The 18039-nt window shown below is 36.8% G+C and overlaps 1 protein-coding gene across 1 annotated transcript; it reads right to left on the bottom strand.

The window, feature by feature from the left end:
* Window positions 1-270: 270 nt before the first annotated feature.
* On the bottom strand, window positions 271-1723 carry LOC127129963 (uncharacterized). Its single transcript, XM_051059059.1, has 3 exons — window positions 1225-1723; window positions 471-556; window positions 271-378 (listed from the first exon to the last, which is right to left on the bottom strand). The coding sequence occupies exons 1-3, from the start codon at window positions 1721-1723 to the stop codon at window positions 271-273; spliced, it is 693 nt and encodes a 230-aa protein (XP_050915016.1).
* Between the last annotated feature and the right edge of the window lie 16316 nt (window positions 1724-18039).

Here is an 18039-nt window from a genome sequence, read left to right as displayed (position 1 = left end):
TATATGATTTTATTTACATAAACCACAAATAGAAGTTAAATTCATGCATTCAAAAATATTCTAGAGTAAAAATATTCTTAAATTAATTAAATAAAAACATGTCCATCATTTGAGATATTATTTCTCTTTTCACAATTTTCCAAAGTTGTGTTTTATCTGTTATCACTTTGGAACTCCAACCGACAAAGTAAACTTTTAGATGTTTGGCATATTTCAATAAGGATGATAAAAATGTTAGTGAAAGAGTGGTGAAAATGCAAGAAACAATTTTTATACGTATTGCGGAAAAAGTAAATACACCTTATTGTCGAGTTTGCCGATGGATGAAATTGTTTGTTCATCCTTCCACGTGTTCCATTTATCTTCAAAGTCTCCTATCTAAAATTTATTGCATAAGAATAGTGATAATAAGTATGACCCAATTGATATCTAACATAAAAACATAAAATAAATGATTAAGTATAACTTACTTTTATGTCAAAGCAAGTTTCAATATTCTTTCGTCTCAACTCCTTACATAATTGAAAAATTTCACCGTGTTCTAGTTTGCCTGTATCTTAAACCAAAATAAAATTATATTTAGTTATGACATAAAGAATACAATATAATCTTGTTATGTCGTGTAACTAAAATGGGAATCAACGTGTGAGCAATTTTTTTAATGTACTTAATAAATACCTTCGAGTGCGATAAAAGAATTTGTTTGAAGACTATATTTTTTGTGTATACACCATCTTCTTCGTTCAATTTTTCTTCCCTAGTTAAAACTCTTGTCGTAGTCTGTGAAACACCCCTGGATAAAACCACATACAACTATCCATGACTAAAAACATGTCGTGGAAGATATATTCCAACATTCAGAATGGTTCGTCCTTGTGATTTACTTATTGTAATAGCAAAACTTAGTCGTACAGGAAACTGCTTTCTACTAAGGACAAAAGGCAATCCATCACTTGCAGATGTTTTTATTTTAATTCTAGGCAAAAAAACTCATTTTCCTGCATTGTTTCCTGCCAAAATTTTCATATCCAACATATTCATAAATAAACCACGATATAATAACTGCGTCCCATTACACAATCTATATCTATGATCTAGATTTCGTAACAACATCAATGGTGCACGCTTTTTTATCTTTAGAATATGTGGTGGAAAACTACCTTGTGCAATTGAGTTTAAGAATTCTTGTTGGTATAAATTATGATTATCACATATTTAGAATACGTTCTTCTCCTGGAAACTGATCGATAATCATATCATTCAATTTTTGAACATCATCATTTGTTGGTGTCAAAATAGCTCTTTGTACCATATATGGGGCATACCAACCATGCAATTCTAAATTAGGAAAAATATGTTGGATAAGTACTTGTATGGAATGTTCACTGTCCCATGGGATTGCAATATGTGAAGGTAACCTCACCATATCATCTACTTTGGTAGGTTCGACACCATCACCAATGCGAATAAGAAATTCTGCAAACTCTTGATCATGCAATGATCGCATATTTTGACGCAAACGCAAAATCTTTGTATGATCCCATAAATGAGACTGAATAATACACGCTGAAATCATTTGTGCCTTAGTACCTTTTCTTACAACAGGAAGAACTTGACAAAAATCTCTCCCCATGATCAGAACTTTTCCACCAAATGGAGCATTGTTGCTACAAATGTCTTGTAATGATAGATCTAAGGCTTCCAAATAATTTTTGTTTGTCATTGGTGCTTCATCCCAAATTATTGCAACAACAACTCTAATGAGATTTGTAAGATCTTTTTGCTTTTGAATACTATAAATAGAACTCGGTTGTATATCAATAGGTATCTTAAATCGAGAGTGTGCAGTCCTACCACCAGACAACAATATTGGGTTGGAACATTATGCTAATGTTTCATCTTACATGTTGGCTAATGTTTACGATGACATAATTATTTAGATTCCAACTTTTTGAGAATTATGGAGTCATAATTATGTTATTAAAAATTATCATAACCATTATTCAAAAGAATCATGCCATCATAAACATTAGTAATTACTCCAACTTACACGCATGGAATTATGCTAATTATCCAAAGAATGATCCGAGCATATTAATAATTACTCCAAAAAATTATGCTATAAATTATGCTATATAAACATTATTAAAAAAACTGAACATGAATATAACAATTAAGTTATTATTTTTCAAAAACACATGTTGAAACAAACACAAATAGATATAAACAATCTTTTTTACACAAATAGATATATTTCACTTGCCACTTATTTTCTTGACATTATAATTAAGAGTTGAGGTTAGCAAAAAAGGCAAATACTATACACTTGTAGTAATATTATCGTCACTTTCTAATATGCTAAATAACACCATAAATGATAAGATGATAATTCTTCAAGACATGTTCCTTAAAAATAAACTTCATGTAAACGTATAATTCTAAAAATTTGCTTCTTTCTTTCATTAGTTTTTGGATATTTACATGACATGCAATAAAAAATAAATGATCATTTACATGATATAAATTAATTAACAAAGATAAAACCTTAAAAAAGATATGCAATAAAAAAGAAATGATCATTTACATGTTTAGAAAATAAAACTTAAAAAAAGGAGATGATTCTCCGATGCTTTAGTTACATGTGCAGTTACTTCTTCATGAAAAAAATGACCAAATAGAAAATTTAAAAATATCAAACTTAACCAAATTCAAAATCAAAATGATTCAAAATGAAAATGACCATTTTTCAAAACAAATAAAAACAAATCGAACAGAAAGGAGAAGAATTATAAGAGAGTTAGGGGTTGTTATTTATTTGAAATATATTCTTCTAACTAAAAGAGATAAAAAATAATATTTGAAAGACATGAAAAAGAGAGGAAGTTTGAGGGTTTGCCTTCAGAGTGATATATTGCCTTTGTTAATTGTTGAATGAGTAAAACAAAGGATTCCCAATGAGTATACTAAGTGTACTTTTCAAAGAAAATTAATGACGAATTATATTTCAAATATAGATGGCATGATCAGTGTATACTTGGATTAAAGTGTGTTCAGTGGTTATCCTTGGGTATCCTGGCAGTGAGTCGTCAAATAATCTCAATTGGAAATGAACAAAAACTGATTATCTCAAGTGTATGCAAAGAACCAGACGTGGTATGCTTGGGAGGGAGTTAACAGCGGTTACTAATTATATTGTAACTGAATTAAAACTGCTATATTTTTGTGTGAGATAAAAACAATTTGTATAAAGGGTAAATATGGAAAATAAATAGATCATGCCAAAAGGATGCATCCCCTTTATCTATAGGTATATATAACCTATTGTTTTTATATAACACTACATGCCCGTTTGTCCATTTTTTTTAGTGTGCACACTCGTCAAAATATAAATGAGTATTTTTTATTTTAATTTACTTAATAAAAGATTTTAATAAGTGTTTCATCAAAGTCTTTATCTCATTTTCATGTTATTCTTATTGGTCTTAGATGTGCTCATGATCTAATTACGTGTGCATTTTTTTTAATGAACCTCGAGAAAGTGGAGTATAATTTTTCATTGATTATATGATCTAATATTTTATTTTAATACATGCTATAATACCTAGGAACATATCATCATGGAAACGTTAATTTAAATCAAAGATAAATATTTAAGAAAACATCAACAACAAATATAAAAAATGATAAAACATTTAACACAAGCTAAAACTAAAATGAAGCTCTTCATCCGTTTTTTTAAGGTTTATTCTATTTCAAATAATAATAACCTTTTGACAGCAATCATTTTAAAAGTTTTGTATATAAAACCTCCTATATTGAACAAATAAGCATTATAAAATGGGCTCTTTCAAAGACCCATCAAAAAAAAGGAAAATTTAGAAGACATTCTTAGTATATTTTGTATAAAGTCCGTCCTAATACCATTAGGAATGGAGTCAAAAAACAGTGAGGGAATTACAACTGAGATTCACATTGGCATGAAATAGACACAAGTATTCAATTCACTATAAATTTGCGAAATGTACAAGTGTCTATGTGCATAGAAAGCTAAACAACTAAACTAAAGGTTTCTGACTTGCCAATGCATCAAGGAAGATTTTTGAAAAGCTTGCACCACATTGATCGAATCAATTTCTATCCAAAGTTTGGACCAACCTCTATCCCTTTCTATCTTCATGGAACATTTAACAACATTGAATTCTGCAAGGTAGGAAGAAGACCATGCAACTTTGTCAACAAAAGCAAGCACGGAATTCTGAAAAATTGTTTCGAAAAATCCCACCACAACCAACAAGAGAATCATGATGATATGCACCATCACCAATCAAAGAGGGGGGGGGGGGAGGACACTTTTTGGCAAGAGGTAATAGAGTACTTACTAAACAAATCAATTAGAGCAATCATTATGTCATCAACATACATGAGATGAGATGGGATGTATATACCTTTTCTACTTTTGATCAACTTAAAAACCCCTCCTCCACTAACTTTGTAATACTTTTACTTAAAACTTCTTTAGCTAGACAAAACAAAAAGAGAGAGATAAAGAGAGGGTCTTCTTGTCTAACCCCTCTATTGTAATGAAAGAGAGGAAGTGTGAAATCCCTACAGGTTGTGTCTATCTGTGTCTATTTGAGTGACCATGATTTTTGTAAAAGTAAGGAAATGACTCTTAAGTTCTAAGGCAACTCATACACTCACTGAAAAGTCTTTTTCTAACCTTTTTTATATCTTAATGTTTTCCAAAACAAAGCCAAGTGATTAAGAAGTTGTCCACTATCGTTTAAAAGGAATTTTAAACTAACCAATTAATTAGGGACTCAAGATAATCGATTAGGAAAACATTTTTGAAACCGATAATCGATTGGAACATTAAGCCAATCGTTTGGAGAAAGCCTGTATGATTAACCAGACAATTAGGATAACACCTTAATGATATGTAACAACTGTCGGTCAAATATTTCCATGTTAGGCAAGGTAATCAATTAAAAATGACTGGTCCAATTGATTAGAGCTCTAGGCCAATCAATTGGCTCATTAATTTTGCCCATGGATTATTTCTGTTTATGATTTTTCCAACTCCTATATAAAGGAGACTTTCCTCCTCTTCATTTCATGCCACTTTCCAAAGCTTTACATTTTATTTGGAACTTATCTCTCTATTTTCTCTCATTCTCTCTCTAGAAATATTTATTTTTCACTTAAAGTTGTCATAATGCTTTTAAGTGAAACCTTGCTTGTGAGGAAGAGTTTATAAGTGGTCGTGTTGTTTATTTAATTCTTGAGAGTGTGTTACTCTTGAGAAAATTAAGTTTGGATCTTGAGAAAAACTAGCCTTTAAATCTCTATTTTGGTTTATTAATCCTTTATGGAAAAAGTTATGTTTTGCTTATTGAGATAAGCCTGAAAATCTCTATGCATTTGTTAGCTTATCCTGGGGTAAAAGTTTGTAATCAAAATCTCAAGAAGATCTCTTGAAGACAAAACTTGGCCGAAATTCGACCAAATTTGTATAATTCTCTAGTGCAAACTCTCTAACCTAAATTGTAGTTGGCAACCTAAAGCCACTACAGTTTGTGAATCTAAGTATTTAGCAATTATGGACACACAGACTCTCTTCGGAAAATTGCAGGAACACAAAATGGACATCAAAAGGCTTGCCATAGATGAAAAAGGAGAAAAGAAAAACAAAAGTCTAGAAATTAAAGTTGAGGAATTCGATTCTAATGGTGACATGTCTCTTAAGTAAAGAACTTCAAGAGACTCATGAAAAATGGAATCTTGATAGTGGTTGTTCAAAGCATATGATAGGTGACAAAACCTTATTCTCCACCATCTTTCTTATAGAAGGAGGATTTGTCTCTTATAGAGATAATAATAACAGAAAAATCTTAGGGATTGACACCATTGGTAAGTCCCCCAATTCAGCAATTGGGTAATTTCTCTTGGTAAAAGGACTTAAGCATAACTTATTTAGCATAAGTCAATTATGTGACAAAGGTAACAATGTAACCTTTGGCTCTTCTGCTTGCAGGGTCATAAAATCTAAATCAAATGAAACTCTATTTACAATCTCAATAAGTGGTAATAGATACACAATAAATTTAAATAAGATTCTTTCAAGTGATGTATGTCTCCTAAGTAACGAGGATGAATCCTGACTATGGCATATGAGAATAACTCTCACCCACATGGCTCGCTTGAACAAGTTGGTCCGCAAAGATCTTGTACACGGTCTTCCAGAATTACATTTTGAAAAGAATAGATTATATGATGCATGCCAAAAAAGGAAGCAAGTAAGGGCCTCTTTTAAATCTAAAAATATAGTTTCTACTGATTAGCCCTTGCAGTTGCTTCACATGGACCTTTTTGGCCCATCCAGAATCGTAAGTCTATGTAGAAACGTTTATGCTTTTATAATTGTGGATGACTTATCTCACTATACCTGGACATTATCCTTATCTCACAAAAAATACGAGTTTGTTGTCTTTCGGAAACCAGCCAAGGTTATCCAGAACAAAAAAGGAGTAAGCATTGCATCCATTAGAAGTGACCATGGTGGAGAGTTCTAAAATGAGAAATTCAAAAATTCTACGACAAGAATCTTATTCGACATACCTTTTACACTCCACGAACTCCCCAAAAAAATGGGATAGTAGAGAGGAAAAATAGGTTTCTACTAGAGCTTGCGAGGATGATGCTTAATGAGGACAATCTTCCTAAATACTTGTAACCTGATTTATGAGCACCACTTGCTATGCTGTGAAACATGTCTTGACAAGACCAATTATAAAGCGGACACCCTATGAAATATACAAAGGAACAAATTAGAGTATCGCTAACTTACATGTTTTTGGTTGCAAATGGTTTATCCTTAACAAAGGGAAGGATAACCTCAGAAAATTTGACGCAAAAGCTGATGAATGCATACTCATAGGATATTCCACATCTAACAAAGCTTTTAGAGTCTTTTAAACAAATAACTCTGACAACCAAAGAATCATTCCATGTTACATTTTACGAACCTAACCCTAAAATAGTAGAAGTAAAAGTTGTTGATTATGCAAGTATTTTGGAAAAGACAAATCTAGAGGAAAATCAAGAACCTGACTAAGAGCAAAATGAAAATCAAGTCACAGAGGAAGTACTGGTTCAAGATAAAATCCTAGACATTCCACTAGAACACCTACATAGTCCAAAGGAATAGAGACCGACAAAATACCATCTTATCCAGAAAGTCATGAGAGATATATCCAAGGGAGTCACTATTATGCGACCCCTTAATAAGGTATGTAACTTTGTGGCTTTTTTTGTGTGTAAACCGAACCAACAAGAATCGACAAAGCTATCATCAATTAACATTGGTCTCTTGCCATGCAAGAGGAGTTAAATAAATTTGAATGAAAATACATTTGGGAACTCGTTCTCAAAGCTTCAGCTAATTTAGTGATTAGTACACAATGGGTCTTTTGGAACAAGCTAGATAAAGATGGGAACATTTTAACAAATAAAGTTAGACTTGTTGCAAGGGGATACAATCATTAAGAGGAAATAGATTTCTATGACATCTATGCTCATATAGCTAGATTAGAAACCTTAAGAATGTTATTAGCTTTATCATGCATCATGAATTTCAAATTCTTTCAAATGTATGTTAAAAGTGATTTTCTAAATGGATACATCCAAGAAGAGGTATATGTCGATAAACCTCCAGGTTTTATCAACCCAACTTTTCCAAACCATGTTTTAAATCTTAAGAAATCCCTATATATGCTAAAATAAGCTCTAAGGGCTTGGTATGATCGTTTAAGCAAATTTTTGATTGAGAACATGTTTCAACAAGGATAGGCTAACACTCTTTTTATCAAGCAAAATGAGCATGTCATCTTATTAATTCAAATCTATGTTGATGATATTATCTTCGGTGCTACTATTAAATCCTTGTTTAAGGAAGTTTCTAAAATTATACAGAACGAGTTTGAAATGTCTATGATGGGAGAGCTTAAGTACTTTCTACGATTTAAAATCCATCAAACTAAAGAAGGAACACTTATAAATTAAGATAAATATTGTAATGAGTTATTAACAAGATTTGACATGGAGAAGACCAAAGTAATAGCAACTTCAATGTCAACCTCGTGTAACCTTGACAAAGACGAAGATGGAAAACCAGTTGAAGAAAGAAAATATCAAGGTATGATAGACTCTCTTCTCTATCTAACGGCATCATGTCCTAATTTAATGTTTTATGTTAGCATGCTGCATGTTTTCAAGAATCCCCTAAAGAATCACACCTCAATACGGTCAAATGTATCATGAGATATCTCTCTGGCACCCAACAAATGGGTTTATGGTGCCCCAAAAGAGCGGATTGTGACTTAGTTGGATACTCCGACTCCAATTTTTATAGGTGAAGATTGGATAGGAAAATTACCAATGGTACATGTTGTTGGTGTAAGCCCTAGAGGCCAATACTTTTGGTACTTGTATCGAATTATTTATTAATAATAAAAGGCATTTTTCTTTATTATGTTTGTTTAATAAAGTCCCTGGAATAGATAGTCCATTTAATGTATCAAGTATGACTTAATCATGAGATCACATTAAACATAAGGACACTATTCCTAAAATGTCCGTAGTCAAGCTTTATTATGAAATGGGATAACATTAAAGCATGGAGACTATTATGTTTGTAGACTGATGATCACGTCTCATGGATCATGGATAAAGAGTTATCAAGTCTTAAACATAGGTATGAATATTAAGAGTAATATTCATACTGGATTGACCCGCTATGAGAATACTATATAGAAAGTTATGCAAAGTGTCATAAGTTATTCTCATGGTGATAATAGTGTATACCACTCTTCGACCTGAAACCACTATGGATCCTAGATGTAGAGTCGAGTGCTTTATTGCTGATCCAACGTTGTCCGTAACTGGATAACCATAAAGGCAGTTGATAGGTACTCCACGAAGCATGCTGAGGGACATGAGTGTCCTAGATGGAATTTGCCAATCCTGCTTAACAGGATAAATGTCTATGGGCCCAATATTGAACTGGACAAGGGTGACATGGTCTATACCTTGTGTTCAATATAGACATAAGGGCAAAGGGGTAATTATACACATAATTATTATCACAGGAGGTTTTGTCAGATCACATGACATTTTCGTGACTTGGGTAGCAGTGATGTGTTGCTAGATACCGCTCACTGTTTATTATGTTAAATGCATGATTTAATATAATTGCCAACGCCGCGAAAACCTATAGGGTCACACACAAAGGACGGATTGATGAGAGATAGAATAATTAAGGAACATCGTAAGGTACGGTGTACTTAAGAAGAATACGAAATATGGTAAAGTACCAAATACTTAAGTGATTTTGGCATATTCTGAGATATGGGCCAAAATGCACTTAAGTGGGCTTTTTGGCTTGAAGCCCACACAAGTGGTTCTATAAATAGAACCCCTTGGGTAGAAGCATTCACACTCCAGACAACACAACTGAAGAGTTGGAATTTCGTATCTCTCTCTCTCTCACTCAAAGCCTTCACTCACAAACAGCTAGCACTGCGATTGAAGGAATCCGTTCGTGTGGACTGAGTAGAGACGTTGTCATCATTCAACGTTCGTGATCGCCCCGCAGATTTGCTTCAAAGGATTCGATCATTATCAGAGATCTGCACCAAAGGTTTGAATCGCCACAAGAGGTAACGATTCTATCACTGATCATGCCCATTCGTAAGGATCATTAAAGGAGAAAATTTTAAATTCCGCTGCGCCTTGGATGGCAATTCTCCTTCAGTGGTATCAGAGCCACTTACGAAACCATGAATCTGATATCTGTTTTTGTTCTGTAATAATATGATTAAAACAGAATGAATCAAAGGTTAAATTGAGATCGATCAAGTTACATATATGTGATATATGTGATCCTGATGCAAAATACATTATATATGATATAGTGTTCTCGTTTCGTTCATTCAAAAACCTCGATGATTGTTTTCCTTTGAGCGATCAATGGTCGTTTGCTTCTTGATCCGACATTAGTATGGTGAAGCAATGACGTGTTGATCAATCATACTGAATTAACAATCGAGACGTGTTTGACGGTCTGAAATTGGTGCATCAGGGTTAGTGACGACACAAGGGTTGTGTTGTTAGAGAGTTATGCGATTGGGGTTTGATTGCACAAGAGTTGTGCGTCCTAAACACTTTTCCGAACAGTGTTAACCGGTTAACGCGTATGGTTAACCAGTTAACGTAATTCGAAATTTTTTTTTTTTTAATTTTTGGAACAGTGTTAACCGGTTAACGCATATGGTTAACCGGTTAACGGAATGCGAAATAAAGTTTTTGAGATTTTCAAACAGTGTTAACCGGTTAACGCATTTGGTTAACCGGTTAACGCAAGGCAGAAAAGAGTTTTTTAAATGTTTTCAAACAGTGTTAACCGGTTAACGCATATGGTTAACCGGTTAACGCAAGGAAAAATTCACCGGTTCGGCTAGAAAAAGTGCTTTGAAGTATCAAGTGTTGATACGAACCACCGTCCGCTGACCGGGCAGCGGAACACCCGTTCCCGCTGTCCGGGCAGCGGACCCCCGGCTAACTCTGCGTAGTGTGATCGGTTGTCGAAATTTAATTTGATTTTATTAATTAAAGGAATTAATAATAATAATAAAGTTTTTATTATTGTCTTGTGGTGATCGGTTATGGCCTTAGTTTTCCTTTGTTTTGTTTTGGATTTTAAAATACGACCTGCGTGTCGTGCCTCTCTCTTAATCTCCCAAATGTAACTTCTTTTCTCATCTCACTCCCTCGTATGTAAAACGAGTTTCTTTCATGTAATGTAATGATATGAAGAAAGCAAAGAAGTCAGTGCCAAAGGAAGACAACCTTGAAGATCTTGCTTGGAGAAGCTTAGATCGTTATAGGTTAGCTTAGGTTCTCTCATTGGCTTGGGAGAACAATTGCGCTAGGGGCCATAACTGTTTCATTTTGTTTATATGTATGTTGATGCATGTGTATGTATGTTGATGCATGTGAGAGACGGTTTATATGATAAACAAGCCGGTGAGATCAGTAAAATTGCAATTCCCTCAAAACTAAATACTAAGTTTTAAGCTTTCCAAGTTTTAACACTCATCAAGACTAGTAATGGAAATTGTAGGTTTCGCCTACGCGAGGTGCATGATCTATATATTAGTAAGGTGCGATGGGATAATTGTAATATCCAACTGTTAAAACAATGGGTCAAACTTAACTAAACAAATTATAATAAGATTATATATGTTTAGAAGCAAGAGTTGGGAATAATCCATATGATGGATTAGAATAAGGAGTTATTCACCCAATTGAAATTTTCGAGAGTTGTATGAGATACAATTGGAAGGAGTTCCTACCTAAATAACCTAGTTTTGTGTAATCCGCCTACGCGGACTTAGAACGAAGTGAAATATGGATCTCGACCCACTAGAAAATATTCCAACGGGATTTTCCGAATCAGATGATGAGGGTCATTTGTTTTGAGTAAAATAGTGGGAGCATGTTTAATTAAAGGCCTAATTAAATATGCCAATGATACTTATATTTTCATTATTTCTTATGTAGATTACCATGACAACAAACACCTCTAACAACATTTTGCGATCGATCCTTGACAAGGAAAAATTGTCTGGGACAAATTTTCTGGATTGACACCGAAACCTGAGGATTGTCCTCAAACATGATAAAAAGCTGTATGTCTTGGAGACACCTGTTCCTGAAGAGGAACCTCCTAGTTCTGCACCTAAGGCAGAAAGAGATGCTTATAAGAAGCATGTCGATGATGCCAATGAAACTGCCTGTCTCATGCTAGCTACCATGAACTCAGAATTGCAAAAGCAACATGAGAACATGTCGGCATTCGATATGATCGAACACCTGAAGCTGCTCTATCAAGAGCAAGCAAGGCATGAGAGGTTTGAAATTTCAAAAGCCCTTTTTCAAGGCAAGTTAGCTGAGGGAGCCTCTGTAGGTCCCCATGTACTCAAGATGATTGGGTATGTGGAAAACCTTGACAGACTGGGTTTTCCCCTCGGAAAGGAACTTGCGACTGATTTGATCTTGCAATCGTTGCCAGATAGATTCAGTCAGTTTGTCCTAAATTTCAATATGAATGATATGGACAAATCGCTTCCTGAGCTGCTAGCCATGTTAAGAACGGCTGAGCAGAATCTGAAGTCAAAAGGGAAGTCCATTCTGATGATCGGAAATGGAAAGAGACAGAACAAAAGGCCCATCAAGCAGGGTGATAAAGGGAAAGGCAAGGAAGTTGTCAAACCCAAACCCACCGTTGCTGCTTTGAAGCCTAGTGGAGGCATAGCAAAAGCAGGCACCTGCTTCCATTGCGGTAAAACCGGACACTGGAAGAGAAACTGCCCAAAGTACCTGGAAGATAAGAAGAATGGAGTAGAGACTTCAACTTCAGGTATTTTTGTTATTGAAATTAATTTATCTACTTCTGTGACATGGGTATTAGATACTGGATGTGGTTCTCACATTTGTACAAATGTGCAGGGACTAAAAAGGAGTAGAAAATTGGCAAAAGGTGAAGTCGACCTACGAGTTGGCAATGGAGCAAAGGTTGCTGCTTTAGCCGTAGGAACTTATGGATTGACTTTACCTAGTGGTTTAATAATTCAGTTAGAGAACTGTTATTATGTACCTGCAATTAGCAGGAATATTATTTCCGTTTCTTGTTTGGACAAGTTTGGTTTTTCATTTATAATAAAGAACAATTGTTGCTCAATTTATTTGAATGATATATTCTATGCTACTGCACAGATGAACAATGGACTATATGTCCTTGATCTTGAAATGCCTATTTATAACATTAATACTAAAAGGATGAAACCAAATGAGTTAAATCCAACTTACCTTTGGCATTGTCGGTTAGGCCACATAAATGAGAAACGCATTTCCAAACTCCATAAAGATGGACTCTTGGACTCTTTTGATTATGAATCATATGAGACATGCAGATCTTGTTTAATTGGAAAGATGACAAAGTCCCCATTCACAGGAAAAGGTGAAAGGGCTAATGATCTTTTGGCCCTCATACATACTGATGTATGCGGACCACTGAACATACCAGCCAGAGGAGGTTTTCAATACTTCATCACATTTACTGATGATTTCAGTAGATATGGTTATGTGTATTTAATGAAACACAAATCAGAGTCCTTTGAAAAGTTCAAGGAATTCAAGAATGAAGTACAAAACCAACTAGGTGTAATACCCCAAAATTTACCCTTCATTTTTCCTAAAAAAAAATAATAAAAAAATTTTTAATTAATTAATTAATTAATTAGTTAATTAATTAAATAATTAAAATAAATAAATTATTTTGGACTTGGGTCTCCCTCATTCCAAGCCCACAAGTCCACGAAAATCAGCTATAAATATAAGAGTTTCAGTAGGGTTTCGGACACTGGGAAATTCCCTGAGAAATAGACTTGGAGTTCACGTGGAGTTTCAAACCTAGGAACTACTCTGCAGCAACCTTCGGGCAGCCCTGAGAAGTTCATTCCGCCTCACGCAAACCCTAAACGTTGCTTCGCCAATCCGGCCTTGTCTTCCAATTTTAACAGGTCTCTCATCAGGTATGCCTTTGTTCCTATTACTTTATACCTTGGATCTGAATACTATATGAGGTAACATTAGGCTTTGCCCACGGGTTATATGTGTGTATGAATATGTGAATTATGCCTCGCATGTTTAACAATTTCGTTTCTGAGATGAATGCCATAGGATCTGGAATCCCTAACATCGTGCAGGTACCAATGAGAAATCCAAAACCCGCAGGTGCTCGCTAGCCGCTTCGCTAGGCGAGCACGCAGCGAAGCTTCGCTAAGCTTTCGCCAGGCGATGCAGTCGCGAACGTGACAGCATTCGCCCTTTTTGTTTTGTTTTGTTCTAACCTGTCTGGTGCCGCCATGGCATTATTATCTTTTGATTTCATCCTGTTCGCCTAACCCCTTTGTCGAGTTTTTGTGAGGGCTCACATACTTTTGCAGGGATACCATCCGGAGATTTATTCCGATTACTCGTACTGATTGGTTTTCTTTAATGGTGTTAGCTGGGGAGAATCTCAAGGTTGCTTATCCTTTAACTGCTGTAACTCCGGATCTTTATCCGTGTGGTATTTTTACTTCTTACCCTTACTTTTACCGCTTTCTTAGCTGGAAGACCTCGATAGGAGGCAATGTTTGAGCCCCTTGGTGGCATTTTGCTTTAAGATACATGTTCTGTGTGGTGTGATTGTTTCCCCATGGGATGGTCTCCCGTTTGCATGCCGATTAAGGTAGCACTGTTCCTTCGCCTAGGACTTCCTTTTTGCATGCGCGTTCCTACAACGCAAACAAACCTTAAAACCCAGAGCAACACGTTTACTCCTTCTACTACAGGCGAGTAAGTCTCCAAAGGTCGAGCATCCGGTAGATTGCGTAGTGACGTCGTTCGTCCCCAAAACCCAATCCATAACCCCGTAGTTAGCCGAACTACGGCTTGCTCTGATTCTCATTCCAGATGAGATACGTAGGCATAAGACGCGATGTCTTAGCGAGCACACATCCCCAACCCATAGGTCAGCCGAGCTACGAAGACTCTGATTCTCGTATTCAGATGAGATACGTATGCAACAGATGCGACATCCGTGCGAGTCATTTTCCTTTAACCCCCTTTTTTAATAAATAGTATATTAGATAAACCCACACTCTTTAGACAAGAACTACACAAGTGGATCCCGTAGAGTACTACGGATGCGTAGGGGTGCTAATACCTTCCCTTCGCATAACCGACTCCCGAACCCAAGATTTGGTTGCGAGACCTTGTCTTTTCCTTCCCTCTTTTTCAGGTTTACTTCGAGCGTTTCCTTTCCCTCCCTTGGGATAAATAACGCACGATGGCGATTCTTCTGTCATTTTCTTTCGCCGGTTGTTTTTTTCGCACACTGTATTTTTCAGGTTGCGACAGCTGGCGACTCCACTGGGGAGGTTAAGAAGTTGACCTCTTGCTGGTCCATCTTCCCTAAGCGAGTCCCTCCTAGCTTGTGTGTTTTCTTGTTTATTGAGTGTTCATTCTTTTGTACAGTTACTTATTTGCCTAATTGCATTCATGTACATATGTTTGCTGTATCTGCTGTTGTTTGTTTGTTTGTTGGGATGGGGTGTTCTATGAGAGATAAGCCCATTACCCAGGCTTGAGTGTACACACAGATTTTAGAGTGGATGTTCATGAGGCTTGCGTGGCATGTTGCTACGTTAAGTCGTTCGTGAAGAACCACACCCAGACGAGGTTTCTCTTGGATATATTATGTCCTACGGATGTTCCGTAACGACATGATGTTCCTCTAGAAATTGTCGACTCTGGTGACCATTTCCCGAGAACTCAGTCGAGGCCTCTCCTCCGAGACGCGATTATGTTAGCTCTGGTGGGCGCATTCTCGCTGATCAATCCGAGGACCCCGAGACTGGGAACTTGCTTTAGGACGTCCTGTTGAGGGGAGTCAGTGGAGGTCTTTTATCCCGTAATAATGCCAAACCTTCAGGGGTAAACGTATTATTCTTGACTGAATGGCTGAAGCTAACGAACTTCTGTTCTTAGAACCTACCAGTGAGGGGCGGGCTAAATTCAGGAAACCTTAACCTCCAACCAACCCGGTTTTCTGGAGCGGAGCTTTGATCTTATATTATATCCCTCAGTGGGTTTCTCTTCAGACAGGGCAACCTGACAGATGTTCAAGCAGATACAGCAATCCTGATTGACATGCCACTGCATTACATTCACATCATCACATCATTCTGCATTCATATCATTTAACACATGTTTATCCATTTCTAGGGGGTTTACATCTTCTTCTTGATTCCGGTCGGGGTTTTTTTCTGGTTCTCTTAAGATGGATATTGGCAGAAAGAGACTCGTCGCCTACAAGTTTCCGGTGGTCTGTCTGGAGCCCATTCAACAGTTAATGAAGTTAATGGATCCTGGTTCTCTAGAAGGATTCCGAGAGGATTACGGTTTGATTCTAAGTTTCGTCACGGTTCTTTCCAAAGATCAACATGATGCTCTCTTCACACTGCTACAATTCTATGACCCTCCACTGAGATGTTTCACATTCCCGGATTATGTTTTGGTCCCTACTTTGGAGGAGATTTCCAGTTTTCTCAGAGTCCCTATCAAGTCACAATTGCTATTCTACAGTTCTGAGTGTCTGCCCGATCTCAGCATGGTTGCTTCAACCACATATTTGGGGGAATCAATCTTGAAGGCTAATATGTGTCGGAAAGGAGGAGTTAATGGTTTTCATCTGAGTTTCTTATTGGGAGAAGCAAAGAAGAAACTGGAAGATGGTGACCAGAGGGGTTTCAATGCTGTGTTGGCTCTTTGTGTGTATGGGATTGTTTTGTTCCCTAATGTGGCCAAATTGGTGGACGTGGATGCAATACGCCTCTTCGTGTTGGGAAACCCAGTGCCGACCTTGCTAGGAGATTTCTTTCATTCAGTGCACCACAGGAATAAGAATAGGAAAGGAGGATTGTTGAATTGTTGTGCGCCTTTGTTTTATAAGTGGTTCAGTTCTCACCTACCCAAAGCAGGAGCATTCGTTGATGCCAAGGACTCGTTGAGTTGGTCGAAGAGATTGATGGGGTTAAGAGCTGAAGATATTTCTTGGTGGTCTGACCGGAGTTTGCTTCGGGCAGATATTATTCACAGTTGTGGGAACTTCCCGAATGTTCCATTGGTAGGAAGAAGAGGAGGAATCAACTATAATCCTTCTCTTGCAGTTAGACAGTTTGGATATGCCTTAAGAACTCCACCTTTGGAAAAGGATGTGGAAGAATCTCTGTTTTTCCATTCTTCGCCTGATTTGACTGTATCCCGTAAGGCAGCTGAGGCCTGGCTTAAGGTGATCAAGAAAGGAAGATTTGTGCTTGGAAAAGGGGATTGTAGAACTTACCCTCAGTATGGGGAGTGGCTTCAGGGAAGAATCGAAGGGTTTGGTCTACCGTTTCCTATTGAAGAACCTTTGTATCTACCTACGCTTGAGCAGTCAGCAACGGTGAGCCGAGAGGAGTATGACAAGTTGAAGAACGCCATGGAAGGACTTCAAATCGAGAACTCGGAATTAAGGGAGAAGTTGCAAGACTATATGCATCAATTCCGTGAGGCAGAATATCAGAAGGAGGAAGCCGTCAGATTGCAAAAGGAAGCCGAGAGGAAATTTGTTGTGGAGGTGGATTTCTTCAAGAAGACAGACGAAGCCTTGAAATCATCCAGTTCTGAGTTGAGGCGAGTCAAGCAACAGTTAAGGGATGCTCATGGTAAATTAGCCGGGTGGCAGGCGCAATGGGATGCATTTTCAACTTCCCGGAAGGCAAAAGAGGAAGAGACGGTGGCCGAACTGACTGGTCAGATAGATAAATTGAAGACTTTGCTGAAGGAGAAGAACCATGAGTTGCTGTGCACCCGATCAACTAATGGTTATATCACAGATCGGCTCAATGAGGCTCAAGGATATATTGAAGAACTCAAGACGCTGGCAGGTTTGAAGAAATCCAGACTTGAAGAGGTATTCGGAGAAGATGATGGGAATTACTACAGCGAACACATCAACGAACTGAATGGGATCATTCACAAGAGGAATCTGCTCATCCGGCGTTTGACAGAATCTCCAGATCATCCCGACACAGCGGCATTACTGGATGAAGTGAGGAGCGGTCCTTATGGGTTGAATACAGGAGGCTGATCCCTGGTTTATGTTCCTCCCATTACTCTTTGTTTTGTTGCTGTAGAGTGATCATCCACAGGCTTGTTGTGGAGATCCTCTTTTGATGTATTTTGGCTAAGGCCCCTTTCCTTGAACTCATTTTGTATGATTAGTTTCCCTTTGTTGCTCAATCTTCTTGCACTATTCTATTTGATGTAAGACTGGAATCAAGGGGGTAGAATACCTTTGGAATTGATAAACATGTCATTGCATTTACATAT

The sequence above is a fragment of the Lathyrus oleraceus genome, chromosome 3 (assembly GCF_024323335.1).
Source record: "Lathyrus oleraceus cultivar Zhongwan6 chromosome 3, CAAS_Psat_ZW6_1.0, whole genome shotgun sequence".
Classification (NCBI taxonomy): Eukaryota; Viridiplantae; Streptophyta; class Magnoliopsida; order Fabales; family Fabaceae; genus Lathyrus; species Lathyrus oleraceus.
Note: the sequence above shows the minus strand (reverse complement) of the source record. Positions and strands in the feature narration are given on the sequence as shown.

Bases quoted from the DNA above. Each gene is read 5' to 3' on its own strand.
- LOC127129963 (XM_051059059.1), bottom strand. From the start codon at position 1,723: ATGACAAACAAAAATTATTTGGAAGCCTTAGATCTATCATTACAAGAC. The intron at 557-1,224 runs GTATTCTAAATA...TTTTGGTTTAAG, and splicing joins TCAGTTTCCAGGAGAAGAAC to ATACAGGCAAACTAGAACAC. The intron at 379-470 runs GTAAGTTATACT...AATAAATTTTAG, and splicing joins AAACTTGCTTTGACATAAAA to ATAGGAGACTTTGAAGATAA.